At 38.2% G+C, this 23,025-nt stretch overlaps 1 protein-coding gene and 1 non-coding gene across 5 annotated transcripts; both read left to right on the forward strand.

The window, feature by feature from the left end:
- Positions 1 to 22,446, forward strand: LOC109000506 (paladin). 4 transcript variants are annotated; one of them, XM_018977406.2, is made up of 19 exons: positions 13 to 495; positions 1,285 to 1,416; positions 1,755 to 1,826; positions 2,829 to 2,899; positions 3,024 to 3,123; positions 3,213 to 3,311; positions 4,343 to 4,469; positions 4,567 to 4,700; positions 4,785 to 4,844; positions 5,026 to 5,261; positions 5,501 to 5,930; positions 7,623 to 7,946; positions 8,082 to 8,684; positions 8,855 to 9,028; positions 10,528 to 10,758; positions 10,840 to 11,123; positions 11,850 to 12,134; positions 12,774 to 12,896; positions 22,092 to 22,446. In XM_018977406.2, the coding sequence occupies exons 1-19, from the start codon at positions 346 to 348 to the stop codon at positions 22,222 to 22,224; spliced, it is 3,768 nt and encodes a 1,255-aa protein (XP_018832951.1). In that variant the 5' UTR covers positions 13 to 345; the 3' UTR covers positions 22,225 to 22,446. The 4 variants fall into 4 exon arrangements, 3 of the variants coding, with proteins under 3 accessions (XP_018832952.1, XP_035548959.1, XP_018832951.1); XR_001997726.2 differs by lacking the exons at positions 12,774 to 12,896; positions 22,092 to 22,446 and adding an exon at positions 11,681 to 11,780 and having other exon boundaries at positions 2 to 495; positions 11,850 to 11,965; XM_018977407.2 differs by lacking the exons at positions 12,774 to 12,896; positions 22,092 to 22,446 and having other exon boundaries at positions 1 to 495; positions 10,840 to 10,935; positions 11,850 to 12,040.
- Positions 21,631 to 21,756, forward strand: LOC118349376. The gene has a single exon (XR_004802345.1). It is a non-coding gene; the product is annotated as a U6atac minor spliceosomal RNA (small nuclear RNA).
- Positions 22,447 to 23,025: the final 579 nt, after the last annotated feature.

Genomic DNA, 23,025 nt, shown 5'->3' on the forward strand with positions numbered 1-23,025 from the left:
TTCATGGCAGCCAGACGCTAATTGACAGAATCACAGGATAGGAAATAAAGATAAAGAATTGTTTCTATATGCACATACGTTTCACGTTGCGAAGGGTCAGGAGTCGGGACCCGTCGGGAACTCTTTGCTGTGGCATGCTTTGAAACAAACAGAAGTCGAAGAGAAATGGGTGATAAATAAGCCAGAAAAAATTCTCTCTTTATCCGTCTCTGTCGCTTCCCAAATTAGGAGTTTCTTCTTCTTTTTTTCTTTCTTCTTTCTTTCTTTTTAAGTCTATTCATTCTGGGTAGTTCAAGAACCGTGGAAAGTGTTCGTTCGGGAGTGTAGAAAGTGTAGGAAACCGCAATGTCGATACCGAAGGAGCCGGAGCAGGTGATGAAGCTGAGAGGGGGATCAGTGCTGGGTAAGAAGACCATTCTCAAGAGCGACCATTTTCCTGGCTGCCAGAACAAACGCTTGTCTACCCAGATCGACGGTGCTCCCAATTATCGTCAGGTTTTTCCCCCTTTTCTTCTTTTGGTAAAATTTTCGTGGATATCGTGTTGCTCTTCCCTTATTTGATTTATTCATTTATTTTGTTTCCATATCTTTGTTTGATTCTTTAGTAGTAATATTCTTTCTGAGATGAATCTAGGAGATTTTCACTGTCTTACCCAAACCAACACACGAATTGTTCCTCTTATCAGTTCCCTCCATGGACATCTCCTTTTCTTTTCCAAAAGGATTTCTTTTTTTACCCAAAAGTTGGAGCAGTGTTTTCTTTTTTGAAGTGCCACTTGCCCTCTTATTGTTATGCTCCGCATGCTAGATGTTCTTTGATAGCCTTGAGTTTTGCATTTTCCATTGGTGCCTCACCACCAACTTACCCTCAAAAGCTGCCATTACTCTCATGTTGGAGATTTCCACCCAATTTCTATAACCTCGGGAAATGCATTTTGAGAGCGACCAATTTGTGCCTCGTTCAGTTTATCTATCCCCCTTTCTTTAATTCCACCAATTTTTCTTAATTTCAAAACCCAATTATGAAATAAAGAAATAGTTTAGTTACGCATATCATTGTCAGTTGAAGTGTGTGACTATCTTTTTCTGAGGTCACTAGTTGTATTCTTTTGTCTAACAAGGTCTTGGCTAGACATAAGACTAAGTTTTATTCATATGCACATTATGGAGTGCCTGTATCTGTGGACGTACGCCTTTGTAATATGCTCTGAGATGATGTTGTTGTAATTAATGTCTTCTGAGTACGTATTTTCTTCGTTTGTATTTTATTGTTCCTATTAATAGGCCGATTCATTACGTGTCCATGGTGTCGCAATCCCAATGATTGGTGGAATCCGCAATGTTCTAAAGCATATTGGGGCTCAAGTAGATGGCAAGCAAGCACAAGTTCTTTGGATTAACCTTCGTGAGGAACCAGTAAATTCATCTGTTGCCATGAAACTCTCTTTTTCAATTAATATTTCCTCCTAGAAATACCCGTTAGTTAATTTTGGCTCGTGCTTTAATTCAACAAATGACAGTCATCTTTTAAGGCATTAAATTTTGCTCAATATTGGGCTCAGATATACAGATGCTAGATAGAGATTTTATTTTATATTCCAGGAGTCCAAAAGAAACCGTTTGAGAACATGAACATTTCACAGTATTCCTGTGTAAAAACAGTTCAATCAGAAGTTAGTCACTTTGAAGCTCCCAGTCTCATTGAAAATATAGGCTCCCTCTTGTGTTCCAATTTATTTCTATTCTTGAAACAGGTAGTGTACATCAATGGGCGCCCCTTCGTTTTGCGTGATGTGGAACAGCCCTTCTCCAACCTTGAGTATACGGTAACTGAATTGGCATATCTTTTCATCAATATTCTAAGTTCTTGCCTTTGTAGCTTTGTATTCAGACTATGAATAATTTCATGCTAGCACTTGTTGCTGTGGTATTAGATTCTGGAATTACTAGTGCTTGAATGTGATGTTTTATGCTATCGCCTGGGGCTTGGTGTTGCAAGTATTTTAAAATGCTTTACTTTATAGTTTATAAACTATGTTTGTACGCGATACATACTATAGATACATCATACATACATACATGTATGCCACTCCAACTAGAGACACTTTTATCCATATCATTTTAAAACTTGGTCTCATAACACTGGCATTGTTTATAAACTAAGACGATCTATTGATTTACTTGGGGCTCGTTTGGACACTTGGAATTTCTCATAATTCTGTGAATAGTAGTGAAATAGTTTGAGTTAAGATGTTTTATTGAGTTTTGGGAAAGGAGAGAGAAATGGTTTAATATTATTTTTGGGAAAGGAGAGAGAAATGATTTAATGTTATTTTTGTTTTGAAGTTTGAAAAAGTTGTATTGATTTTTGTGTTTTGTTTTCAAGTTTGTAAAAGTTGTAATGATTAGATGAAAAAGTTGAAAATTTGAAATTGAAAAGTGTTTTATGTTTGAGTGATATTTGGGAAGGAAATTGGGAGAAGTTTTGAGAATTTCTTATCCAATCTTATTTACCAAAGGTATCCTTAGAGTTGCTGCACTTAGTGATGGTTTAGGGGTAGATGATGGTAGGACGCCATCACTAGGCTTACAATATGGGCATGCAAATCCTTTCACTAGGCTTACAAACTTGTAACAAGTAAAAATGAAATCCTTTTTGGATACCCCCAAGTATCACCTAACTGCATATAATGGTACCCATTTATTCATAGATAGATAAATGTATACACATGCATGCATTTGCAGGTTTGTGAGCAAAACTAAAGTAATAATTACTGTAATTTTAGTTGTTTTTTTTAAACTTGATTGTGACTTCTTAATTTATTCAGGGAATCAACAGGGCTAGGGTTGAACAAATGGAAGCTCGATTGAAGGACGATATCTTGATGGAAGCTGCAAGGTACATTCTATTGATGCACTCTGTAGCATCTATGTTGTCATACCCATGATTCACAGTTCTCCTTATCATGTATTCCTCCTGATTTGGATGATGGAAACCTTTATTCACGCATCTGACCAAACAGATATGGAAATAAAATCCTTGTCAATGATGAGCTTCCAGATGGTCATATGGTGGACCAGTGGGAACCGGTGTCTTGTGATTCTGTAAAGACACCATTGGAGGTAGTTCCATTGGAACTCATCTCAGATTTGGGAAAATTTTTTTTCCTCCTGTTTTTCTAAAGTTATTTAAACCTATTCCCTTGGCATAGGTGTACGAGGAACTGCAAGTAGAGGGGTTCCTTGTTGACTATGAACGTGTTCCTGTAACTGATGAAAAATCACCAAAGGAGGCAGATTTTGATTGTTTGGTGAGCTTTGATGTTTTAATTTTTAAATTGAATGAAGATTTGGATTAAGTTAATTTGCGAAGTACTTGCTGGCATGGGATTACAAGTAATCCATTTTTCTTTTTATTAATTCCTTTGTGCTACATTTGATGCATTATTTGGATCAAGTTTCCCTAAGTGAATGAAAGTAATGGGACTCATTCTTTTACTGCCTTGTTCCCATGTCAATGAAAATCTGGATGCAAATTGTGTTTTCCTATTTTGTGGTTATATATTTAATCAAACCAAAATGCTTAAAAGCATATGCATAGACTCCAGAAATTGAAACATCTTAAGATCTTAACCATCAAATATTGCTCGGTCTAGATTGTCGAAAGGCTTGTATAGAGTAAAGATTTTCATGACCAGTTCATGATTTTTCATGTTCCTAATCAATGACTATAACTCCTATCTAGACCATTGCATTTAATGGATATATAAGTATATTTAAAAAAACAAAAGCAGGCAATTCAATGTTTTCCACTCCTATCTTTTCTGGTTGGCTTCACATACTGCATCTTATCTGGGAATCAAAAGTCATCAAGACCGCATTGAATGACTTGAAATTTGGCCACGGAATGTCAGATGGGGAAAAAATTAAAAAATGTTGTGACAAATTGGGAAAAAACTGTAACTTATCCTGGAGGTTACAAATACACAAGTCATTCACAATCCTGGGGAACCGCTCTTTTTATTTCTTCAAGTGTTAATTTGTAACACTATTCCCTGTATTGTGCCCTCTCTTGCACTCTATTTAATTAATTGTATTTATTTTTAAAAAGAAATATATAAAAATATATTTGTTGGCATGCTATTGGCATTTGATTTGAATACATTCAGTGAGGCAATGACGATTCTTTGACATTGTTTTTTTTATAAGTATTCTTTGACATTGTTGGACACCTTTATGTGATAGAATATTCCATTTATGGTTAGTTCATTCTGGGTTTGACTTAGGGACCAGTTCAACGGGGTTTTTTGGATTGGATTAATTTTCTCCATTCTGTTTTCAGGTTCATAAAATTTCTCAAGCTGACATAAACACAGAGATCATTTTCAACTGTCAAATGGGACGTGGACGTACTACAACTGGGATGGTGATTGCAACTTTGATATATTTTAACCGAATTGGAGCTTCTGGTAGTCCTGCTAATTTTTGTACTTTATTTTTAACCAATTTCCACATCTTATGGTGATAACATCTTTTAATGGTGTAAGTTGTATTCATATGAAACAGGTATTCCAAGAACAAATTCCATTGGGAGAGTTTGCGACTTGGGGGCTAATGTTGTTGACCATTTGCCAAATTCAGAAGACGCAATTCGTAGAGGAGAATATGCAGTCATAAGAAGCTTGATTCGGGTATTAGAGGTATTTGACACTTGATTTTGTTGCTCTTTGATCAATATTTATTTTTTATTTTTTAAATTCTTACCAATAGTAACATGTCTTTAGGGTGGTGTTGAAGGGAAAAGACAGGTGGATAGAGTCATTGACAAGTGTGCATCAATGCAGGTTTGATTCTCTAATCTTCTTTATTTTATAGTTTGGAAGTTCATGTTCTAATTTTGTAGTTTTTCTGAATAATTTTTTCCTATCATATCTTGTTGCCTTAATTGCTGCTTCAATATTTTATTTGTAGCTGTGAGGTTTATTTTTCATGTCATATTAAATGTTTCTTCAAATCAAATCACAGAACTTACGTGAAGCAATTGCCACTTATCGCAATAGTATTCTGCGTGAACCAGATGAGATGAAAAGGGAGGCGTCACTTTCATTTTTTGTGGAATACTTGGAAAGATACTACTTTCTTATATGCTTTGCTGTATATATTCATTCAGAGAGAGAATTTCTCCGTTCTAGTTCATTTGGTCATAGCACTTTTTCTGACTGGATGAGAGCAAGGCCAGAACTGTATAGCATCATTCGCAGGTAAAATAACTAAAGTTTTCAGAGAGTGCATGTGCCATAATGGTGTATACAGACTAATATTGACCCTGTTAGAGTTCATTGTGCGATAATTAGTCTTCCTATCACTTGTACAAAGCATCTATCAAATAATTGATGGATATCTGGTTGTGATACATTGTTTTCAATGGATTCCTTTTGTTTAGATCAATTCTTGTTTAGAACAACTTCCTTTTCTTAATTGTGATTATGCATTGTTGCAGATTGCTCAGGAGAGATCCAATGGGAGCACTTGGATATGCAACTTTAAAGCCATCGCTGATGAAGATTGCTGAATCTAATGACGGCCGCCCTCGTGAGATGGGTGTAGTTGCTGCCCTGAGAAATGGAGAGGTCCTTGGGAGTCAAACTATTCTAAAAAGTGACCATTGTCCTGGTTGTCAAAACCAAAGTTTACCAGAGAGAGTGGAGGGTGCGCCTAATTTTAGAGAAGTTCCTGGGTTTCCAGTTTATGGGGTGGCAAATCCAACAATTGATGGAATTCGATCAGTTATTCGGAGGATCGGCAGTTCTGAAGGTGGTCGCCCTGTTTTTTGGCACAACATGAGAGAAGAACCTGTAATTTACATCAATGGAAAACCATTTGTTCTTCGTGAGGTTGAAAGACCTTATAAAAACATGCGGGAATACACGGTACAATCTATAATTTATGCTATGTCTATGTTAAGTTTGTTATTGTGTTTTATTTAATATTTATGGGTGGATATGTAACACCCTAATCCCGAATTGAGAATAAGAATAACCTACAGAGTGGGTAGGTTATAAAAGTGTAGTCATGGGTGCTAAGTCTCGCATTGGCTATTTACTAGGTGAAATTAGCTTTATAAGTGATTCGAGTAATGCTAGATACGGTCCTAGGGTGTGCACGTAGTCCCTTTGAAAAAAAGTGAGACCCACCATGAAAAAAGTGGGTTTTTTCACGTGGGTCCTAGGTGTGCTCACTTTTTTTCAAAGCAACTGCGCGGGGCTTGCACACGCCAGGACTATACAAATCATTTTCCTAAGTGATTCTAGGGAAACTTCCAATTGACTGATTTTTTTAAGGTTATAGTGCCAATGTGGCTAGTGCTTTCCCTTGGTCGTAACATAGGTATCAAAGCTAAACCCAGCCAGAAGTATGGGGTATGGGACTTGAGCTGTGCCACATATAACTTAATGACTGACATAGAACTTGATGACTGACAAGGACGTCAAAGATTCAAGGGGGAGAGATTTTTCTCCCTTTGATTTAGTATGAGAGGGTGGTGAATAAGATCCCATATAACTTGGGAGGGATAAATGCGTATGATATATAACAATTTCGAGAGACGTACCTTGTAACTTTGACTAGTTTGTTTGGGGTTATATATCGCAGATATCGCTAGTGCTTTCCCTGGTCGTTACATATAGTATCGGAGCTACCTAATATGGCTGGCCATATGAAACTGGAGCACTGCTTAACATGCCCTGTTGTCAGGAATTTAAGATAAGGAGCTTGTAACACTCTAGTACCACATTGGGAATATGAATAACCTGCATATAGTAGGTAGGTTATAATTATTGGCGTGGATGCTAAGTTCCATATTTACTACTTAGTAGGTGAAATTAGGTTCTATAGTGATTATAGGGAGGTTTCAAATTGAATGGTCTTTTTGGGGTTATAGCCCATATGTGGCTGGCACTTTCCCTGAGTTGACTTTATTAGCAGACACTTCCAAATTATTGTGGTTACACTAGTATGGATATTACTCCTAATTATAAAGGAATCTCTCAATGACAAACCAACTATTTTAAAAAGTAGAAAAGCTACATCAGGAGACTAAGTTGTTGACATTCTGAAGTGTTAAATGAATGAGTAATAGGTTACAGAACATGTTGGTCTCCAACATTTTCATCGCTCCTGGTTGAAGGCCCAAGATCTGGGGTTTAAATGGCCAATATAAAAATTGTAAATAATCAATGATAACAGGAAAATAAGCAGATAAAGATACATTTTGGATTTTCACCTACATTAATGATGAGCAAGTTTCTAGTAATGGAAAAGATCACACAAATATGGATCTTCCAACTCTCACCTAGCTCCATTAGACTCAAAGGATGTACTCTTACATGACTCAAATGCAAGACCAATAATCTATATTCTGGGGTCTATTTTCTGAAGGAAGTCCCAGAAAACTAACATGATTCAACCTGTAGATCCATGGCAGGCTAGAAATAGAATTCAACACCATCAGAACATTTCTTGTTTGAAATGCGCCTGTTTTTTGTTGGTTCTACAAGCAGTTTTGAATCCCAACTTTTATTTTCTATTGTTAGTGAAGTTGCAATGGTTATTGCTGCTTTCAGGGTATTGATCGTGAGAGAGTTGAGAGAATGGAAGCTCGTTTAAAGGAAGACATCCTTCGAGAAGCTGAACATTATGGAGGTGCTATAATGGTTATTCATGAAACAAATGATGGACAGATAATTGATGCTTGGGAGCATGTGAATTTTGATGCTATTCAGACCCCACTTGAGGTTTTCAAAAGCTTGGAGGCTGATGGTTTTCCAATAAAATATGCCCGTGTGCCCATCACTGATGGTAAAGCTCCCAAAAGTTCTGACTTTGACACACTGGCAGTAAATATTGCTTCTGCTTCCAAGGATAATGCTTTTGTTTTCAATTGCCAGGTTAAGGTTTTCATTCTCTAATTGCTTTTGCTTTACATGTGCATGGAGATGTTCATATAATTCTGTGTGTGTCCCACCTGTTTCTTTTCTTTTCTTCTCATTTATTCACCTTATATACGGTTTTTATATTGGCAGATGGGTAGAGGAAGGACAACTACTGGTACAGTAATTGCTTGCCTTCTGAAACTTCGAATTGATTATGGAAGACCTATACGAATCTTGCGTGATGATATGGCCAATGAAAAGGAGAATGGTGGTTCTTCAAGTGGTGACGAAACAGGAGGTAGTGTTGCTGCATCAACCTCCTATACTACAAAAGTAAGATCTGAAAAGAAGCAAGGTCGGGTTTTTGGCATAAATGACATCCTTTTGTTGTGGAACATAACAAGATTATTTGATAATGGGGTGGAGTGCCGAGAGGCCTTAGATGCTATTATTGATAGATGTTCTGCGCTGCAGAACATACGACAAGCGGTTCTGAAATATAGAAAGGTATTCAATCAACAACATGTTGAACCTAGGGAAAGGAAGCTTGCATTGAACCGTGGTGCTGAGTACTTGGAGCGGTACTTCCGTTTAATTGCTTTTGCAGCATATCTCGGAAGTGAAGCATTTGATGGGTTTTGTGGGCAAGGAGAATCCAGAATGAAATTTAAGAATTGGTTGCATCAGAGACCAGAGGTCCAAGCAATGAAATGGAGCATAAGATTAAGACCTGGGCGATTTTTCACTATCTCTGTAAGTTCTCTGTTATTTATTAAGGGTGATTCATTTGTTATTGTATGAGGAGAGTCAGAGACTCCATAAATAAATATTGTGTTTCTTAACATTGTTCTTTTTGTGAATATGTTATTTTATTTTATCTTTAATGACTTGGATATGCTTGCACACTATGATTTTAAACTCAGGAGGGGTTGAGAGTACCGCAGGAGTCCCAACATGGTGATGCGGTGATGGATGCCCTTGTTAAGTCCCGTAATGGTTCTGTTCTAGGGAAAGGCTCTATACTCAAAATGTATTTCTTTCCTGGTCAAAGAACTTCCAGCCACATACAGATTCATGGTGCACCGCATGTTTACAAGGTATATAATTATGCAGAAACAAGTAATATCATTAAATTTGTTGTCCCTTGAGATAACAAGAAAATCTCCAATGTGAACGTACAGGATCATTATGCTAAGTAGAATAAGCATTTCTCACGAGTTTAGGAATACATTCATTTTTGGTCCATAGGAACTTCCCTTCTGATTAAATTGGTGGTTTAGTATTATATGCACATTCAACATCCCTTCTTGATGTGAAGTGAATTGGAGGGCATCTTGATTCCTGCATGGGTTATCCATGACCAAAGTGAAAATCTCTTTTCTTGTAGTGGTTAATCATTTCATATTTTGAAAAAATTGATAAATGAAATCCAGATATTATAGATGTTCTCTTTTCCAGCTCATGGTATTGGTAGCTGTGCCTTACCAGCAAATGATTTGAACCAAGGTATTCATCACTGAAAGCTTAGTTGATAGGATTGTTGACTGTTAAGCCATTGATTCAACTCATTTTCCTTAAGAGTTTGGACTCTTCTATGTTTTGCTGATGAAAGCCTACTAACTACACAGCACACAAGAATCTATTAGTGTTAGCTTTGGACTTCATGATTTCCTCACTGATTGCAAGGTTGGCTCCATATGTTATATGTTTTACTCTTCCAAATATATTGCCTTCAAGCCATATCTAAAATTGAAGGCTTGGGATCACTTTTGATGTGATAGTGCCACCAACTTTCTCATTCATCTCTCTCTCTCTCTCTCTGTGGTTCAGGGTTCTCCCTTCGCTTTCAGTTTGTGGGATTAACTAAAAAATTAATCACATTTACTAAGTCTTATCCTTTGCCTTGTCCTTTTTCTCAGCTCCCCACTCCCACCCCCACCCTCCCAGCTTTCAGTTGTAGGATAACTAATTGAGTTGTCACATTAATGCAGTTTTCACCTTTCCTTAGTCATGCAATTTTTTCTGCTAAAACCTTTGGTTTGTGCAGTTATTAGTTTTCACTGGATATAGTTGCATCATCTTAATCAAATTTGCCATTTTCATGTATATTCACATGGGTCTAACTCTGGCATCTCATGACATTCTTATATTGTGCTGTTTTTATCCACTTCGGATGTTGGACTAAGGGAAGTGTGTAAACACATTTTTTTTAGCTGGAAAGTTACACATGCATGTAGTGGGTCTTTGACCCACAAAATCACCTCCCATCCCATTATTATGGAGGGAGAAAGAGCAATATTTGAGCTAGAGGTTTTAAGCAGAACATTGCTTGCACATGAAGATATGTTGTGGATTGAGCAATACTTGTAGAATTGCTGCCATGAACCTCCTTGAATTGGCTAAAGGCCCGCTCGGTCCAATTTATTGGTGGGACCAGGTTAAGATATTGGTAAAAACATTCCACTTACCTTTCCAGTTTACATATTGGAAAACAAATTTTTCCATAAGACTAACCTATGATGTGCTTGTCAAGAGATCAACTTTACAATGTGATGGGTATGCACACTGTTTTAAGGCTGAAACTTCCATTCTTCAGGTAGATGGATTCCCTGTGCATAGCATGGCAACTCCTACAATTGCTGGGGCAAAAGAGATGTTAGCATATTTAGGTGCCAAGCCTAAACCAGAAGGATTAGTTGCTCCTAAAGTAATATTAACCGATCTGAGAGAAGAAGCAGTTGTTTACATCAATGGCACACCGTTTGTCTTAAGAGAGCTAAATAAGCCTGTTGATATGCTCAAGCATGTGGGAATCACTGGGCCAATGGTACGTCACCATGAATGCTTTTTCAATCCTATAAACGAGTCATTAAGCCACAATATGTTTTCCCTCTTACTCTTTACTCAGGTGGAACACATGGAGGCACGACTAAAAGAAGATATATTATCTGAGGTCAGACAGTCTGGTGGACGGATGCTTTTGCATCGTGAAGAATATAACCCGGTAATAAATAAATCCAGTGTTATAGGATACTGGGAAAACATTTTAGCAGATAACGTGAAGACTCCTGCTGAAGTATATGCCGATCTGAAAGATGAGGGTTATAATATTACATATAGGAGAATACCATTGACTAGAGAAAAAGATGCTTTAGCTTCTGATGTTGATGCAATCCAGTACTATAACGATGAGTGAGTATTCATACCTAACACATATTCTATAAGCACTATGGCTATAAATGATCGGTGATATATTATGGTAGTAACAAATTCTGTTACAGCTTGCTTTGTCATGGTATAATTTACAGATGATGTTATTAATTGACCTTTCTCAAAATCCAATCCAAAAATTCTTTACTTCCAATTCTCCATCCTTCATATCCTTTTTTTCTTTTTTATTTCATCTATGAAACAATGTCTTTAGGTTAAACTCCTCTCTCTCTCTCTCTCTCTCTCTCTCTATTTTCTCTTCTTTCTAAAAATGACAGCCATTCAAGGTTAGATCACCTGGGCATTATGAAGAAAATATTGATAATGATTATTACAATGATGACCTTTATATACCAAGATTGCAAATTTTCCTTGTGTATGATCAGGGATTTATCTTTCCACTATGAATGACTGAGATTTATGAGTTTTGTATAGTTTTTTTTTTAAAAAAAAAAGCTTTTGTATTTTCTCAAGGCGGCTGTTGGTTTGCTAGTCTATCCCTTGATCTTCCTTTCCTAACTGTAAGTGTAATAAGGTAGCTCTTGAAGGGCCTGCCCATCCAAAGACTGCTACACCAGCTGCGGTGACTGGTCACTAATTTGGCACTTCTCTATTTAGGCTGCATAATATCTGATATAGGTAGCTGCATAATTAACTTTTTCCTAAATTTAAATTAAGAAATAGAATTAAGAATAAATTTTTCTGCAGTACTGCAGGGTGTTACCTTTTTGTATCACACACTGGGTTTGGAGGAGTTGCATATGCGATGGCAATACTTTGCATTAAACTCAGCACAGAGCCTAACTTTGGATCTAAAATTCCAGAGTCATCGGTGGATATAAAACTACTTTCTGGGAATGAAGAGAACTTGCCTCCTCAAGCTTCTGATGCAGAAGCTCACAAGATGGGTGATTACCGTGACATACTAAGCCTTACAAGAGTACTTGTGCATGGTCCCCAAAGCAAAGCAGATGTTGACATCATTATTGAAAGGTATATAATTTCTTGGGAACATGAGATATATAATCTCCTTATAATACTACCAGCGAGGAAAACATGGTGATATTCCTCTTTATTACATCTCAAGTTCCTTATTTTAGTAAAGAACATAATCTCACTTGCCAACAATGAAGAATATAATCTCTGCCTTTTTATCTGGTTTTTTTTTTTTTTTTGGGGGGGGGGGGGGGGGGTTTGCTGAAGGTAAAATGCCTTTGTGATTGAATGCTTCTTTGCTTTGAGTATTAATACAATCAATTGGATTTTTTTTATTTTTAACGAGCTGTCATTGAAATTACACTTTATACCTTGAACTATCTTCCATTTCACCGTGCACACCAAAATGATCGAGTTTACCGCATTGCATAATCAAACTATGAAAATTTTCGATGTGCACCCTTTGAAATCCTAGTCATAATTGTGCCATGTGACCATTTTTTTCATCTTATGGTCACATATTAACGTGGGTGTACTTTTTGGTAGTTCGGGGATGGAATGTGACAATTTTTATGATTTGGGGTATACAGTACAAAAGGACCAGTAATTAATTTAGGTTCAATATTTTTCCTTTTCACAATTTATTCATCGGCTCTTTTTAACCAATGTCTCTAAGTTTGTTCCTTCATTTTAAAGGTGTGGGGGTGCAGGGCATTTACGGGATGATATTCTCTATTACAGTAAGGAACTTGAGAAGTTCCCAGATGGTGATGACGAACACCGAGCTTACCTCATGGATATGGGTATTAAGGCTTTAAGGTTAGTTCATGTACCTCAGCATGTTTTTTTTTATAAGTAAAATGAAGTAGGCGAAACCTGTGTATACATGAAGTGTACAAAAGAACACCTAAATACATTATAGGAACTAGAAATTAAAGACAATCATGAACACTGGTTCCATTAAGCACAATGGCTGAAAACCAAAGCAATAAGGTGTGTACACCAATCATTCCTTTCCATCCAAATACAAAGGAATCATCGTCCAAACTGCAGCCACTTGGGGGCAGCCTTGAATATTCTTCCAGCAGGCTAATAAATCCACCACCCTCAAAGGCATAACCCAAGCCACACCAATTCTTCTAAAGATCTCGTCACACAACACTCTTGTGACCTCACAATGCAATAATAAATTATCCATTGATTCTCCATCTTTCGTATACAAATAACACCAATCCATAACAATGAGACATTGCTTCTTCAAATTGTTCGTGGTTAAGATATTCTCAAGAGAGACGGTCCATATGAAGAAAAATACTTTAGAGGGCACATGAGACAATACTCCTCCACGGGAAAGGAACATTACCATATGATGCCAACATCTTGTAATTGTCAAATTGAATTGAATATCTCCTTTGTGAGGATTTCCTTTCATTATATAGGCACAAGTGTGCGTGGTACAAGGCTAGAATCAAGCCAAATTTACAACAATCAAATCTGTCTACAAAAGGAAACTAGGACTATTTACATAATCTGTCTAAGGAACATGATCTGTCTAAGTAAGGAAGTATATATATATATATATATATAATATATATATAGATTAGGAAAGCTAAATAAGGAAGGTCTTGCTGTCATCCCCCCTCAAATTGATGCTGGTTGGTCAAGAAGCATCGATTTGCCCACAAGAAACTGATGACGTTGTCATGTCATGGCCTTTGTAAACACATCAGCGATCTGGAGGTCAGTAGAAACATGAGGAAGAGAAATGATACGAGTGTCCAAGACTTCCCGAATGGAATGACAGTCCACCTCGATGTGTTTTGTATGTTCATGAAAAATAGGATTTGTGGCAATCTGGGTGGCACTAGTGTTGTCAGCATGGAGAGGAGTAGGATCGGACTGAACACAACCAAGCTTAGCAAGAAGACCACGAAGCCATAGAATCTCAAAACAAGCAGAGAACATCGCATGGTATTCGGATTCGAGGGAAGATTTGGAAACACGATCCTGTTTCTTACTCTTCCAAGATATCAAAGAGTCATCAAGAAACATGCACCAACCTGTAACAGATCGTCGCGTATCAGGACATCCTGCCCAATCAACATTATTGTAAGCTGCAAGGCGAAGAGAAGTCCCAGTAGGGAAGAATAGGCCATGACTAGTAGATCCTCGAAGATATCGAATAATACGACGAACATCAGCTAAATGTAGATGTCGTGGAGCTTGCATGAATTGACTAACCTGCTGGACATCAAAGGAAATATCAGGTCGAGTAATAGTCAAATAGTTCAGGCTACCCTCTAATTGTTGATACATAGTAGGGTCGGAAAGGAGATCACCCTCCTCCCAATGATACTTCGTGTTTACTTCCAATGGAGTATCCACTGAAAAAGTGTCTTGAAGGCCAGCCAAAGTAATCAAATCTTGGGTGTATTTATGCTGATTCAAAAAATTCTAGATGGTTCAGTATGAACTTCCAACCCCAAGAAGTACGTAAGAGGACCAAGATCCTTCATATGAAATGAGGGTTGAAGATGCTGCTGCAGTCAGGTGATCAAGGCAGAATCTGTCCCAGTAATAACAATATCATCAACATAAACCAAAAGAAGAACAATGCCAGTAGATGTCTTGTAGAGAAATAGAGAAGAGTCATATTGACTTTGCTTAAAAGAAAACTAAAGCAAGGTGGATCGGAATTTATCAAACCATGCTCGGGGAGCTTGTTGCAGCCCATATAACGAGCGTCTCAACTTATAGACATCCAAGGAAGAAAAGGATGACAAACCAGGTGGAATGGTCATATATATCTCTTCTTTGAGATCACCATGAAGAAAAACATTTTTGATATCCATTTGATGAAGATGCCAACCTTGGGATGCAGCAACAGAAAGAACAGTCCGCACCGTAGTCATCTTGGCAACCGGAGCAAAAGTCTCCTCATAGTCCACCCCATACTCTTGCCTATTGCCAAGTGCAACCAACTGTGCCTTATATCGATCTAGAGTTCCGTCAGAAAGCAACTTGATAGAATAAACCCATTTGCAACCAATGGCTTTAACCTTAGTAGGACAAGGGACAACATCCCATGTATAAAAGACACTTTGGTCGAACGTCGAGGAACTGTGGGGTTGTTCGGATCACCCGTAGAAGATACAGTCTGAGCAGGCTCAGATGGCGGATCAAGCTTAGGAAGAGGCAAAGTGGGTCGTCGTCGTTCATATAAGAGTCTAGGTTTGAATCGGTCAGGAAAAGGAGTGAAGTTATCAAAATGTGGCAAAACATGCATCTTAGGCAAAAACTCATCATGAGAAGAAAAGAACGACTGATTTTCAAAGAAGACAACATGATGGGAAATGCAAAATCTGTTAGTGCATGGATCATAGCAAACATAGCTTTTGTGTGAAACACTATAACCCATAAAAGTGCACTTAACAAATTGAGCAGATAATTTATGACGTTCATGGGATGACAAATGAACAAAACAAATACAACCAAAAGTATGCATATCAAGATAACGAGGATCCTGATGATAAAGACGAAAGTAAGGAGTTTCAAAATTCAAGACACTGGATGTCCATCTTTTAATTAAATAGATTGCTGTAGATAATGCTTCGACCCAAAATTTAGGTGGAGCAGATGAATGGAGCAATAAAGTACGAACAACATCCAACAAATGTCTATTTTTACGTTCAGCGACACCATTTTGCTGAGGTGTATAAGGACAAAACCGCTAAGAAACAATGCCTTTTTGTTTGAGAAAATCATGAAACTCACGAGACATTCACCACCGGAATCAGACTTTAGAATTTTGATTCGGGAAGAAAATTGAGTCTCAACACAGGCGATGAATTGTTGGAAAATAGAAAAGACCTCAGATTTAGAACGAAGAAAATAAATTCAAGTATACTTGGTATAATCATCAATGAAAGTAACAAAGTATTTATAATTCGCTTGTGGGATAATAGGAGAAATTCTCCACACATCACTATGAATCAAATCGAAACAACTTTCAGCATGACTACCATGAGAGGGAAAAGAAAGAGACTTACTTTTACCTAATCTGCATGTGGAGCAATCAAAAGAGAGATGAGAAGAAAATTGATCTTTATTGCCCAACAAACCAGAGTTTATTAAATGAGATAAAACAACAGAGTTAGGATGACCCAACTGTTTGTGCCATACTTCACCCTTATTGTTTACTGTATTACAAGAAAATGAAAGAACATCAGGAATGGAAGCAGAGGAAATAAATGTCCAACTTTAGGCCCCTTTGCGAGTATCTTCCCCGACACCTGATCCTACACAAGACAACCATCATGAGAAAAACGAACATCACAATTGTTATCAACCAATTGACCTACTAATACAAGGCTAGTGGAAAGCTCAGGAGATAAAAAAAAACATCTCTAACCGTGGAATTAACATCCCCAATAGCATGAATAGGTAACTGACTACCGTTAGCAATCTGAATGTGCGACGAGTCATTATAAGTCCGAACATTGCTAAGTGTATCAGAAGAACTAGTCATGTGATTAGATGCACCCGAATCAAAAAGCCACGATAAAACTGACTAGTCATCTCTAACCGTGGAATTAACATCCCCAATAGCATGAATAGGTAACTGACTACCGTTAGCAATCTGAATGTGCGACGAGTCATTATAAGTCCGAACATTGCTAAGTGTATCAGAAGAACTAGTCATGTGATTAGATGCACCCGAATCAAAAAGCCACGATAAGGATGGAAGTGAACCGTTACCTTGCAGCCCTAAGGCTGAAAATGCTGAAATAATCATTTGTTGCACCATCTCAGGAGTAAGAGCAGATGAATCACCAACAATAGCAGAGTTAGCGGAGGTAGATGGACTCATAGTGGCCTAATAAGCATTAGCCTGACCATTTTGGGGACGTATAGGACCTTCTTTGATAATATGCCCTGGCTTCTTATAGTAATTGCAAGATTTCCTCGCACAGTGAGCAACAATATGGCTGTATTCCTTGCAGCTGAAACATTGAACTTTCCTCATGTTGCGTCCCTTGCCTTTCCCATGAGCCGCATAAGCCACTGCATTTGGTAACATTTTGTTTTGCTGATAAGTGGCCTGTGTGGCAAGACGCTGCTCCTCATGAAGTAACTCTCCAAAACAAACATCCAAAGGCAAAGGAGCACGATTCATCAAGTTGGAGCGAGTGGCGTCAAATTCAGGTCGTAACTTCATTAAAAACTGATCTCGCTTGCTTTGTTCATGAACTTCCTGCACAATAGAGAGAGATTCTTCCGGTACCTTGGCATCAATCATGTCAGTAAATTCTCCCTAGAGATTATTAAACCCAAAAAAATAATATTGAATGGAGAATAATAAGAGGATCAACAGAGCCTAAAATCCATGTCATCACTGTAGGATCTTTGATTTTCCTTTGAGCCAATTTAGAAAGCTCAGAAGGAGCGGGATCACTACCATCTATATAACCCCATAATTCTTTCCCCAAAACAAATAAGGGAAATTGAAATTCTCAGGCAGAATAATTCTTACCTGTGAATTTCACAACAAGAGAGTTTGAAGACATGATGCTCATTAAAGGGAAAAAAACGGGCAAAGAAGAATACGTCACGTATTTACAGAGTACCGGAAATTGAAAATACTGAGAACCAAAAAAAATACTGCCGCGAACCAAAAGAACAAAATTGTCGGGAACCAAAACAAACTCACAGAAACTGCCAAGAAGCCCACAGAAACTTCCGAGAACCAAATCCACCACAACAACTTCCGAGTCCTTCACAGAACTTGCCGAAAGCTACAAATCCTCCCTTCTGAGAACCAAACAAAAGGCCAAGAAATAGCGCAGCCTAGCAACAACGAAGGCAACAATTCTCACAGACAGTGCTGACAAAGGCAGCAATCAAATCTGTCTACAAAAGGAAACTAGGACTATTTACATAATCTGTCTAAGTAAGGAACATGATCTGTCTAAGTAAGGAAGTATATATATACAGATTAGGAAAGCTAAATAAGGAAGGTCTTGCTGTCAGTAATAAGATCTCATTGTAAATCGTTTGCTCCAATTGGGCCTCTACTGCATCCTATCCCCATGTACCGTTGGCCCTCCCGTAGAATATATAAGATTGAAAAATTCAGAAATAGTATCCATTTCCCAATCGTGAACATCCCTATTAAATAGAACATCACACTATTGAGAACCATGTGAAAATGCCAATGGATTCGACATAGAAGCATCCTGATTCACAACAGTGCGATAGAGAGTTGGGAAAGCCCTCTAGAGAGCGAGATCTCCACACCAAACGTCATGCCAAAATCTGATTCTAGAGCCCTCACCGGCTAACAAACAAATATGAGTGGCAAAACTCTTCCAACCCCTCCTAATGAATTTCCAAAAGCTCACACCATACACCCTCCTCACTTCATTAGAACACAACCCCTACCCCCCAAAAGCATTTCTATATCTATGATCAATAATCTCATTCCAAAGCGAAACCCCCTCCAAGTGGTACCCCCATAACTATTTCCCCAAAAGGGTTTTATTGATGTCCTCAAATTGCGAATTCCCAAGCCTCCATTAGAATTGGGGAACAAACTTTATTCCAATTAAAAAGATGGAACTTAGTTTACTCCCCCACTCCACCGCATAAGAAAGGTCCGAAATAACTTCTCAATTCTATTAGCCACCCCTGCAGGCAAAGGGAACAAGGATAAAAAATAAGTGAGGAGGTTGGAAAGAGTACTCTTAATTAAAGTGAGTCTACCCCCTTTCGATAAATACATCCGTTTCTACTTTGCCAACCTTTTTCTCAACAACTCAATCTAAATGGTTTTAGCCTTAAAAGACGCCTCCAACGGAAGATCTAAATATTTCATAGGCAAGGAAGCCACTTTGCAACCCAAATAACTCACCAAGTTATTAATACAACGCACCACACCCCTCGGAACCATGTCGGACTTACCAAGGTTTACCTTGAGACTCGACAAAGCTTCAAAGCATAACAAAAGTGCCCTTAAAGCTTGAATCTGGCCACGATCCGCCTCACAAAAAAGAAGGGTATCATCTGCAAAAAGGAGATGAGAAATTATGATGGAACCATTAATACCATTTCCCACCCAAAATCCGGATAAAAAACCTCTCCCGATGGCAGCCTCCACCATCCAATAAAGTGCCTCCATAACAATAACAAAGAAAAATGAGACAACGGATCCCTTTGCCTCAGGCCATGAGAATTGTTAAAAACTCTAGTAGGGGTGCCATTAACTAGCATTGAGAAACGAGGGGTAGTAACACAATGCCGAATCCACAAAATCCACCTATTGCCGAAGCTACACCTCCCAAGCATATGAAAAGCGAATTCCAAATTCACATGATCATATGTCTTTTTCATGTCAAGCTGCACAGAATGCCTGGAACTCCCTCCCTCAACCTACTATCTAAGCATTTATTGCCAATGAGGGTTGAATCAAGAATTTGTCTCCCCCAAACAAAGGCTTTTTGAGGCTTAGAAATAATTTGATCCATAATCGTGCTCAAACGATTAGCTAGAACATTCGAAATAATCTTGTAAACCCTACTCACAAGACTTATAGGACGAAAATCCTTAACTTTCATAGCCCCATATTTCTTTGGGATGAGAGCGATAAAAGTCGCATTTAAGGCATTTCTCAAACTTCTTAAAAGAATAGAATTCGAGAAAAAGCCACATCACATCCTTTTTCAGAACGTCCCAACAAACTTGGAAGAATCCCATAGAAAAGCCATTCCACCAATCACCTGATAAATCTTAGTTTCTTCAAAAGGTCTTTCCAACCAACTCGCACTTTGAGGATTAAGAGACTCAAAACCCAAGCCATTGAGATTTGGCCTCCAATTTGCCAGTTCCGTGAGAAGGTTCTCAAATAATGCACAATATGATCCTCAATCTCATAGGGGGAAGAGAACACACGATTATTAGAATGAAGTCTCTTAATAGTATTATTTCGCCGATGTGAATTAGCCACTTTATGGAAAAATTTCGTGCATTTATCACATTCTTTTAACCAAAGAGTCCTCGATTTTTGTCTCCACGAAGTCTCCTCCATCAACAACATCCTCTCCAGTTCAGCCACAACCGAATTTTTCCTCAACAATACCTTCTCAGAGGTCTCTCCAATCACCGCCCTACCCTCCAGAACTTGCAACTCCTCCATGAGGGAATTCTTCTGACTGTCAACATTCCCAAAAACTTTTGAATTCCACTTAATTAAATCATACTTCAAGCTTACCAGCAAGAATGAAGCTAGGAGTGCCCGTAAACTGATAAGTAGACCACCAAATTCTAACCTCATCTACAAAGCCATCAACTGCTAACCACATATTTTCAAACTTGAAAATATCGGCGTCCCCCATGAATATCTCCACGATCTAGCAAAATGAGAAAGTGATCTGAACAAACTCGAGGCAAACGCTTCTGACACAACTCTGGAAAGTGAGCCTCCCAAGAAGGAGAGACGAGAAACCTATCCAATCGCGACCAACCTTGACTATTGGACCACGTGAACTCATCTCCTCAAGAGGGAGATCCATGAGATCCAAATCAAATATGAACTCAGAAAACTCCTCCATAGCCAAGGAAGTTCAAGGTTCCCCCGATCGCTCACTAGGAAAGCGAGTAGTATTGAAATCCTCACTCATATACCATGGCAGATCCTATAGATAATATAAATCCACCAGCTTCTCCCAAAGAAGTCTCCTATCACTATCCTAATTTGGCCCATAAGTACGTGCATAAGCCCACTCTCACCCATCCTCAACATTTTTAAATACACTAGAAACTGAGAAATTCCCAATACACTCCTTGACCACTCTTCTATCCCACATTAGAAGAACACCACCTGAAGCTCCCAAAGATGCCAAGTAAGACCATCCCACAAAAGGACATCCCCATAGACTACGAATGATGCTTCTATCGATAAAATGTAACTTTGTTTCTTGAAAACACAATATCAATCTTCCATGTCTACAATAAAGATTTTATGCGAAGGCACTTGTTATGATCATTAAGCCCCTGCACATTCCAAGAGAGGATCTTAGGCTTCATGAGCAAAAAGAGGCGCCCTCCCTTTCAATCTGTCCCTTCTGCCACTCCCCTCCTTCACATCATAATTAATAGAACATTTGAGTTTTCTTAGTTCCCTATCTCTGTATGAAGCTGATTTTGAAACAAAACCATCGTCAATAGCACCTCAGCAATTGTGTCTAATATCATTCACTGACTGGCTCGTTCTATTCCACTTTCCTTGAACTATTCCCCTTTCACTAACAGCCCTTCCTTTTGGTACATTGTGCTTATTTAGATCATAGAACTCATTATTAGTTATCATTAATTGAGTGTGTGGTTTGCGGAGGTGGTTTGCTTTATCTTGCATGGCAGGCACCTGATGACTTTTCCTAAGAGTGAGCATCAGTTTTTAGTGCTGCTATGTTCGGATGGAGTAGAAATTTTGTTGAGCATTTGAGATGTGTTTTGTTGGTTTGACTACTAAATGTGGTTAGCAGTATCGGTGGTCTTCATGTTCATAGAAAGGAGAGATGGTTGGCATCTCCCCTGACAGGGACGGGAACTTCAGGCTTACCTGTTACCACACATACGTTTAAGGCTCCCCACCTTCTATGGTGGATTTTATACCCAATTTTTAACTTATCAGAAAAAAATCTGTGGTCTTCAATCCGAAAGCACTTAAAGTGGAATGATATCTAGTTATCCTCACTTTCCATTGACAGTCACAAATTGTCCACGTTTTATCTGAGGGGTATAGCTTCTATTTTCCACCCTCCCTAGGTCATGTTAGGGATGAGTAGAAAATGGCTCTGGTATAGTACTTTGAGTGCAAGAATGGATATAATTTAATGTTTGTATTAGCTTATAAACTGAGAATTTTCTTTTCTTATAATGTTATGTTTAAACGAATTCTTTTGTTTTATTTTCTCCTAGTGTTGCTGCATGATTTGCGTGCTTTCCTTCATCCTGCAGGCGGTATTTTATACTCATCACCTTCAGGTCCTACCTTTACAGCACTTCTAAGGCCGAGATAGAATTCACGTCATGGATGGATTCAAGACCTGAACTTGGACATCTATGTAATAACCTTAGAATAGACAAATGATTTTCAGGCTTATAGCAATAATGCTCTGATATTTTAGATTCATGTAAGCTGGTTAGTGCCTTGAAAAGGTAATTTTTCCTTCTGGCAAAATGAGGAGTACGCATGCATAAGCTAGACTTAGTTGGCAGCACCAACTTACCAGTAAAACAAACATCTACAGAAACGAAAGGGTAGTTCTCCCTTGAATCCCAACCCCCTCTACTCAACAGTCTTGAACCGAAATTCTATCCTCTTCAGTGGGAGGGGGAGTTTGGTTTTTTTTGTTTGTTTTTTTTTTTTTTAAATAAAAGAGGCAGCACCCGATAAGACAAATGAATATCGTGATTACAACTAAGGACTCTTAACAGTAACATTAAAACCAAAATCCACGGAGCTGTAAAAACATTAGTCTCTATAAGGACACCTTGGCGGTTACAAATGGAACCAACCAAGGCATCATAAAAACTAATTTCTGTCCGGCAAAAACAGGTTACAAACAAATCCTAACTTTAGTGAACTCGAATCCAGCCAGATCTATGCTCATTAGACATTTGATTTCTCAAGGAGCTGACCGAAAGCTGTGGTACTCTTCTGTTATTACTTGTGCTAACCAATCTGCAACGTAATTTGCCTCTCTAAATATCAAGAGAACCAATTTGCAACCAATAAGGAATCTGTTTCAAGTTTCAACTTCCGGCTGACTAACGTGTAAATATGATGTTAGTTCCCACTCTATAAAAGGTTGAGAATACGGCCATAAACGATCCTCTGTCATCTCTAATTATATCAAGCCTCGACCACACTACCTCGGGTGGGTTTCCT

The sequence above is a fragment of the Juglans regia genome, chromosome 8 (assembly GCF_001411555.2).
Source record: "Juglans regia cultivar Chandler chromosome 8, Walnut 2.0, whole genome shotgun sequence".
Classification (NCBI taxonomy): domain Eukaryota; kingdom Viridiplantae; phylum Streptophyta; class Magnoliopsida; order Fagales; family Juglandaceae; genus Juglans; species Juglans regia.